This window comes from Prosopis cineraria, unplaced genomic scaffold (genome assembly GCF_029017545.1).
Source record: "Prosopis cineraria cultivar Desert tree isolate PC_DT_omini unplaced genomic scaffold, ASM2901754v1 PC1, whole genome shotgun sequence".
NCBI classification, from domain to species: Eukaryota; Viridiplantae; Streptophyta; class Magnoliopsida; order Fabales; family Fabaceae; genus Prosopis; species Prosopis cineraria.
This window is the reverse complement of record NW_026555332.1, coordinates 7,220,546-7,229,604: the sequence shown is the minus strand read 5'-3', so window position 1 is coordinate 7,229,604 and position 9,059 is coordinate 7,220,546. Positions and strand designations below refer to the sequence as shown.

The following is a 9,059-nucleotide window of genomic DNA, read 5'->3' as shown; positions in this document are numbered from 1 at the left end:
GTTAATATAAGCTAAAAGTTGTTGAACCATTAAGTTGACTGTGAAAGTTTTAGAGTAAATTAGTTGTTATACAATGATAATGGTTGACTTGTTCATATTAAATTTTGACATGTGAATTGAATAAAATATGACCCGATATGAAAAAAATCTATTATCATAAATGTTGAAGTATTTGTTGTACAAAAATTAACTTTGAGTTGCTGTTGTTGAATGTTGAATTGTACATTTTGTTAAGCCTAACCTAATGATAAACTAAAATTGTATAGATTTTCAGTTGAGAATATATAAACCTTGTGTTATGCGTAATGAATATTGTGTTGTGCATTGTTTGCCTAACTTGAACATTTTGTTAAGCCTAACTTATCGATAAATTGGAATTGCTTGACTTTCAATTGAGAATATATAAATTTTGTGTTAAGCATAGTGGATATTGTGCTGTACATTATTTGCTTAAATTAAGCATTTTGTTAAACCTAGCCTACTGATAAATTGAAATCGCATGGACTTTCAATTGAAAATATATGAACCTTGTTGTGTATAGTGAATTTTGTATTGTACATTATTTGCCTAACGTGAACATTTTATTAAGCCTAGTCTATTGATAAACTAAAATTGTATGAACTTTTAGTTGATAAAATATGAACTTTGTGTTGTACACAGTGATTATTGTGTTGTATATTATTTGTTTACTTACACATTTTGTTAAGTCCAACCTACTGATGATATAGCAATATTGATAGATAACTTATCACAGACTTTCTTGCAATCACCTTTAACTAGCTGTCTTCCTGAGAGGTCATGAATAAGGAGGATAGAGTTTTAATTTTAAGATAAGAAGATTTATCATTGTTCAAGATATGGAGAGGTCGGACACAGTCACAAGACATGCAAGAATCATAACCCAGCATGAAAAGTAGTCATATTATACTTTTTTGGTGTACATAGTCAACTATAATCATATATATAAAAGCATTTACAAGTAATTTTTTTGGATAATTGAAAATCACAGATATTTTTTATTTGTATATAGAGTTAATTAGGTGTTTTGGATATAGTTGTTAACTTTTTGTACATATCAAACTTGAAATATTATGTAAAATTTCATGTGGGTACTTGTTTGAGTAGCTAGGCCAGTATTAACATGAAATTATTCATATATGATGTAATTATCCTTCTTAATACTAAAAAGGCATGAACTTTAAATTGAGTATATATAAGAATTGTCTTGTACATAGTGAATATTATGCTGTTCATGGTTTCATGTAGGTTTTTTGAATTCAAATAAAAAAAGGGTAAAAATGTACTTTTAATCTCAAAAGAAATTGCAATAAGGATTTCAAGGCTTATAGTGCAATATTAAACTTTTTTTAGGCCCAAAATGTAATTATATAAATTTTTAGAGCCCTTAATGCGATTGTCTCAAGAATTTTCCACAAATGTAAGTTAGACGTAATCCCAAAATAAGTTAAATACCTTTATTTGTACACTATATGGTTAAAGTTCTTACAAGCTTGATTTTATTAAAAGTATTTTGTTTCGAAATAAAATCGTTATTTTGTGGTTAAGAAATCCATTGTTTGTAGATGGAAATGACGTCATTTGAAAAGTACAAATAATCCTTTACCAATTTAAGAGATATTTGTTGCGCAAAACAATTAAAATAAAAAAAGAATTAATTTTTAACATGGATAATAATATTATGTTTTTCTTTAAAAAAAATGAGATGCAAAAATTCAATATAGAACATCAACATCTATATTTAATATAAAATATAAAATTTACGATAACTTGCATTTTTTTTATTATATATTCCATTCGTTTAAAAATGTAAAGTATTTTTAATCGAATCTCACCCTTCAATAAAATAATTACTTACTTTCAAACTAACCTTGTCTTTTTATATATACCTCTATTAAATATCTTATGATAAATATATAATCATTATAATAGAGACACTTTAAATATACAATAAAATCCATTTTTTTATTTAATATAAAATATAAAATTTACGATAACTTGCATTTTTTTATTATATATTCCATCCGTTTAAAAATGTAAAGTATTTTTAATCGAATCTCACCCTTCAATAAAATAATTACTTACTTTCAAACTAACCTTATCTTTTTATATATACCTCTATTAAATATCTTATGATAAATATATAATCATTATCAATAGAGACACTTTAAAAAAAATACAATGATTATACCTTGAAAAATTAAAAATATTTTATATTTTTTAATATTTAATTTCTTAAAAAATATTTAATATTTTTTAACAGAAGGAGTAACATTTCATCTCATAGAACCATTTTTTTTTTTAATATGCTCGCGAAAACTATTTCTAACTCCATACGTTTTCTTTTCCTTTCTTTTCTCTTTTTTTTTAATAGTACAACTTACTAATTATCAATGTATGAGTACAAACTCACATACGTAATTATAATAATTTCCTTTGTATCCGGGCAATGCTCCCTCACAATTTAAGCTTTTAAGGACTTTATACAGCACCGCGCATGGTTATTAATCTTAACACTTAAGAATTGAGGTCTTGTTTGATTACTAGAAAAGAATGTAATAGAAAAATTAAAATAAACTTGAACTAAATGATCATTCTTTTCTTTCATGATAAGCATGATAAAGATCATTAATATGTATTACAAATATAAGAATTATCACATCTAAAGTTATTAAACTCATGAATTTAAGTAAATTCGTGATAGAAATGTAAGCTCAAAACATAGACCTGGATTGTAAACTCATAAGAATTTACCTTTATTAATAAATAACATTTAAAATTTAAATATATTTCAAATATAAATAATTAAAATTAAATATATCTACATTAATAGATTATTATACTCAAAATACAAATTACAAAATTAGGCAACTTATTTTTGGTATTTTTTGTTTTCTTTTTCATTTATATTAGTTTTTTTTAGTTTTATTTTTCATTGAACTGGATCCTATTACCTATATGAATCAAATTTTATATAGTATATATCTGTTTTGCTCAATGAGTTTATAAACAAATTGACATAATTTTATAAATTAAAAATGTAAAAATAATAAATTCAAAATGTTAACTTGTGATTTTATAAATTAAAAATGTAAAAATGATAAACTTGTAGAGTCAACTTAAGAGTTTGAGTATAATGATTACACCCTCCAAAAATATTATAAATCATTATTTCAAACTTTATAAACTAAATTATCATTTTCCTTATTAATGCAATCATCTATCTCTTTTGATTATTTCATATTTTACCTTTATTTTTTAATTTATTTCATTTTATTCAATTCTAATAATCAAACGACACCTAAGTTTTGGGCAAAACAAGAAGATGATGAAAGTCTATGAATTGAACTAATTCATGAACTATAACTGGAGATATATTTTCTCACCTTGGGAACAGGAAATCATAGATGAAAAGAAGAACGAGAGATAAGTTTTTGATAAAATTTATCATCAAACATTCATTTCCACTTATGTTGCAAAGATTTGGCATTTATCTTCGGCAATTTACTACTACTAACTACTATATGTGTGTGTATTAATTTGTAATAGATTTTCCAAAATTTAACATGAAAAATTGGAAAGACTTGTAAAGATTTGGCATTCATCTTCAGAAATTTACTGTTATTATATAATCTATCAGTTAAAAAATGTAATATATTTTTGGTATTTTAAAGTATATTTAATGTATTTTTTAAAAGTGTTCTAAATAAATAAATTACTTTATATTTATTTTTAAGTAAAATATCTTATTAAATAAGGATATATATGAAAAGATGGTGTTGGTTAAAAGACAATTAGTTAATTTATTGAGAGTGAGATTTGATTAAAATTACCTTATTTTTTTCATAGAGAAAATAATAAGTTAATAGCTTGCAATTCATCTTCTAAAATTTAATATAAAACATTTTATGAGAAAATGATAATCATGTAATTTTACATGGTTATTAAGGACTACCAAAGACTCATTACTTGAATTTTTAATTTTTTTCCCAAATCAAAATTAAATTTATACATTGATGTTAAAATGTCATTCTTTGTCAATAACTTTATAACCTAGTAGCATGTTAGCTTTTATATAAATGAAAGGTTGTGAGTTCGATCTTGCTTGTAACCTTGGGTTATTAGTGAGTGTCCCTCTTATTCTATTTCAAACACTATAATTTAATAATTTTTTGTTAATAACTTTTTCAATAAAAATATGATAATTAATCAGAAATGTGCAGGAGTGATATATGATTAACAAAAAAATTAGCTAATTTTGTCACCCTCGTCATAATTGATAACCAACATTTTCAAGGAATTGAATTTCACTATTAGTAATGTACTTAAGTCATTAAATTGACCAAGACATTGATAAAAAGATTAATGTTAAAAAATAGTTGAATTATGATCATACGTAAACAAAACATATTATTAAACTGATTCAATCACTCATTTTTATGGGCTCAAGTGCTCAACACATCAGTTTCGATTGCATTGAAGCAAACAGCTAAATTTACCACAAAGTAAAACACTTCGTACACATCAACGTGTAAGTTTCTTGGAAATTTCTAAACAGTAAACGTACCCTAAAAAAATAAAAATAAAACTTACGAGCTAATGTTGAAACTGTTGATTAATTAAGAGTTAAGGTTTTTTTTTCTTTCCTCTTCTTCCAAGTTTCAATCCAAATCCATCCAAATGTATATATATTTCTCGTTTTAATCTTGCTTCTGTCAAAATTTGAAACCTAACATATCAAAATTACAGTTATTGTGATACGACGTCGTTTTTCATCTCATGGAGATCGGCGAACCATCATGCATCATTGTAGCCGAGTTGCCCACGCTACGGGAACTTTTTCAGCTCGAAGACGACGCACGGAGGGAAGCCACCGGCGACGACAGTATCACGACAGAGTTTCACACGCCTGACAGAACTGATTCCAGCACTGAGCCAGCTCGCTCGGTGCCTTTCCTGCTCTCGTTTAGTAATCTCACGTACAGTGTGAAGGTCCGCCGGAAAACGAACTTCTCAATGCTGTTTTCGCGATCAAGAAATAACCATCTCGGAGCACCAGACACTAAGACTCTTTTGAATGATATCTCCGGCGAGGCTCGCGACGGTGAGATTCTTGCCATTATAGGTGCCAGTGGATCGGGGAAATCGACTCTGATTGATGCCTTGGCCAACCGAATAGCCAAAGGAAGCTTGAAAGGGAGCGTGAAATTGAACGGCGAGGCCTTAGAATCACGGCTTCTGAAATCGATTTCAGCTTATGTAATGCAAGACGACCTTCTCTTTCCGATGCTCACGGTGGAAGAGACTCTGATGTTCGCAGCTGAATTCCGATTACCACACAGGCTCTCTAAATCCAAGAAGAAGAAGCGAGTACAAGCTCTAATCGACCAGCTCGATCTCAGAAACGCTGCGAAAACCATCATCGGCGATGAAGGTCACCGTGGGGTATCCGGCGGCGAACGACGCCGCGTCTCAATCGGCATTGATATAATCCACGATCCAATCATATTGTTCCTCGATGAACCTACATCAGGACTGGATTCGACGAGCGCATTCACGGTGGTGAAGATCTTGCAGAAAATCGCACAAACCGGAAGCATCGTCGTCACGTCGATCCACCAACCAAGTTCACGAATACTTGGTCTTGTGGATAGAATGATCTTCTTGTCTCACGGAGAAATCATGTTCAATGGTTCACCGACGCAACTTCCACTCTTCTTCGCTGAATTTGAACACCCAATACCAGAAAATGAGAACCAGACCGAGTTTGCATTGGACCTAATTCGCGAGCTAGAAGGTGAGATACTTTTTCATAAGCCCATAAATGTTAAGACTAACGCGACTCTATTACATATAAATCAAAGCTAGCTAGAAGGCGATCATGTCATATAAATTACTTGTACTGTGGATTTAACTATGCAAAACCAAGTGATTATTTTATTTATTTGGAGCTCCGTTCAACTTAAATTATTACTTGACTACTGTATAGTGTATATAAGCTGTTTTATAGTTATTTTATGTAATATAATTTTTTTACCATACCCCAACTTTTTAATTGTTTTTCTCTTGTTTATTAGATTTTACAGGGAAATGAGAGTTATTTTGATATTTTATAGAGATGATTATGATTCGGTTTTGTATTTTCTTTGTCATTTTTTTTAAAAAATACTCCCTAATTATGTTGTTTTGAATTATTTTTGTTCTTTGAGAAATTGTAAAAAGAAAAAAGAAGAAGAAAAACTTCACTATTTCGTCGCTGTATCAAAATATCTTTAATTTTATACAGGATCTTGTAAACAAGATAAAAACAATTGAAGAATTGGGACATTGTAATGATACTAGATCAGGGATGAGGCATTAGAGGATTGCTAACACTGAAAAATTACTCAAATACGGATTTCATTCACAAAGATCTAGCCTTTCTACTCGACTTTTTCAGCTCCGATCCGTTTTTGTGTTTACAGATAATTTCAGTGGCCAAGTACATTTGTTTAATCTTTTTTCAATTGGTGGCTTTATCTACAATACAAACGTTGAAACCTGAGTACATATCTTTTGAGAATGTAAATATAGGAAAAAAGACTAGAAACTCTTTGGTACATACATATGTACACCTTAATTATCATTCTATCGCACTGCCTGTGTTCTTGCCAATGATTCTTGTTATTTATAATGATTTATTTCTCGCAGAAGGGTCATCTAGTGGAACTCATAGATTGGTGGAGTTTAACAAATCGTGGCAGATCAAGAAGCAAACGGGAAGCAATAGCACAGAAGGTGAATATCACCATGGATTATCATTGAAAGAAGCGATCAAGACAAGCATCTCGAGGGGAAAACTAGTGTCAGGAATCACAAAGAGGACTGATAGTGATAATAATAACGCAATAATAAGATCAACTTCAAAGGTACCAACATTTGCGAACCCATTGTTGATTGAAGTAGCAAAGCTCTCAATAAGATCATGCACCAATTCACGAAGAGTTCCTGAAGTATTCAGAACTCGATTGGCTATCGTTTTGATTACTGGCTCTCTTCTAGCCTCAGTGTTTTGGCATTTAGATGACTCTCCAAAAGGGGCTCAAGAAAGACTTAGCTTCTTCGCTTTTGCCATGTCTTCAACCTTCTACACAACAGCAGAAGCACTCCCTGTGTTCCTCCAAGATCGATACATTTTCATGAAAGAAACTTCTCACAACACTTATCGTATATCCTCTTACATCGTTTCTCACGCTCTTGTATCACTGCCTTCATTGCTTGTCCTCTCTTTAGCTTTCGCAGCGACGACGTTTTGGGCTGTTGGGCTTGAAGGAGGATGGTTCGGCTTCTTGTTCTATTTCCTCTTCATACTTGCCTCTTTCTGGGCAGGTAAGTTGGAATATTTTTAATATATTGTGAATTTGTATTAATTAGTTATTAAATTCAGAACAAATTAATCTTTATGATGTATCTGAGATAGTGAACCACACATAAGTGAGTCCATTTGGGCAAACCCAACCTACAACTCTTTAATTGAAATTAGAAACTTCTAATGCGTTTTTTTAATATATTTTGTGATGTCTTAATTTTCTAATTATCACCGTTATAATACAAGGGCTAGAATTTTCTACTTTTTATGATTTTTTAAAAGAACAAAAAATCTTTCATTTTTGAAACATAAAAAATATAAAACTTTGTTGTTTCACAAAATATTAAAATGTCTTTCATTTTATATAAAATTTAATGATCCAAAAGGGCCAAAAAAGGAAAAATATAGTTGGGAAATTATGATATTACAAATGTTATTAAAAAAAAGGACACATTAAAAGTTCTTAACCTTTTTAATCATAAACTATTATTTTTTACGATTTTTTACATGAGGATTTCAGACATCAGTTAGTTTTTTTTTTTTTTTTTGGGGGGGGGGTGGGAATAAACATCAGTTAGTTTTTACTGGTACCAAAACTCACTCTCTCGACTTCCTCTGGACCCTTTGAAAGCTAAAAGGTTGTAATAGGTTGTGAATCTGTGTCCTTTCTCTGGAGTCTGGATGATAATCGGGATTCTTAATTGAGTTTGTATTTCCTCTGTGGCAATCGCTCATGAAACTTAACTCTGATCATTTTATTTGATCATTGACATATTTTCAACACAGGTAACTCATTCGTGAGCTTCCTCTCCGGCGTGCTACCCCACGTGATGGTAGGGTACACGATAGTGGTGAAATCATTGGCTTATTTCTTGCTCTTCAGTGGATTCTTCATTAACAGAGACAGAATTCCAGTTTATTGGATCTGGTTTCACTACTTGTCTTTGGTGAAATACCCATATGAAGCTGTGATGCAGAACGAGTTTGAAGATGACTCATCAGCGCATCATTGCTTTGTGAAAGGAGTGCAGGTTTTCGATAATTCGCCGGCGCTCGGTGAGTTGCCGGAATCCATGAAACTGAAGTTGTTGGAGAGCTTGAGTAAAACGTTGGGGATGAACATCACGAGCTCAACGTGCTTGACCACTGGTTCTGATATATTGCAGCAGAATGGGATTACACAGCTGAGCAAGTGGAATTGTTTGTGGGTAACTGTGGGTTGGGGATTTTTGTTTAGGGCTTTGTTTTACTTGTCGTTGTTGCTGGCGAGCAAAAACAAGAGGAGGTAGTGATGACATTTTTTTTTTTTTTGGTGGCCAGGTGATGACTTGGTTGCTTGGGAAATTTAAGTAAGCTTACAATAGTTATGTATTCGTTTGTACATTTTATGGTTTGATATTCTTTCATTTTTTTTTTTGGGGGTACTCTTGTCATAACGCATATGGTGTTGACAAATTGTTTGAAGCATATACAGAGTAATTGATGCATTAGTTTTTTTTTTTTATAGTTTTTTTTCCTAATCTATGTAAAAGGTCTTTTAACTATAATTATATATGAATTATGAATTAATTAAATGTGCATATATAAAGATTTTGTTTATTTATTCACTTCTCATTAGGTGTGTGCGCAAGGAGAAAGCTTTCTTAGAAATGAATATTGTTAATAGGAATTAGGAAGTCATATTTCAGGACCA

The 9,059-nt window shown here is 30.5% G+C and overlaps 1 protein-coding gene across 1 annotated transcript; it reads left to right on the top strand.

Annotated features, from left to right (window-relative positions):
• Positions 1-4,719: 4,719 nt before the first annotated feature.
• LOC129292904 (ABC transporter G family member 6-like) lies at positions 4,720-8,853 on the top strand. The gene is made up of 3 exons (XM_054930606.1): positions 4,720-5,815; positions 6,709-7,386; positions 8,153-8,853. Exons 1-3 carry the CDS (start codon positions 4,798-4,800, stop codon positions 8,653-8,655), a joined length of 2,199 nt encoding a protein of 732 aa, XP_054786581.1. The 5' UTR covers positions 4,720-4,797; the 3' UTR covers positions 8,656-8,853.
• The last annotated feature ends 206 nt before the right edge of the window (positions 8,854-9,059 follow it).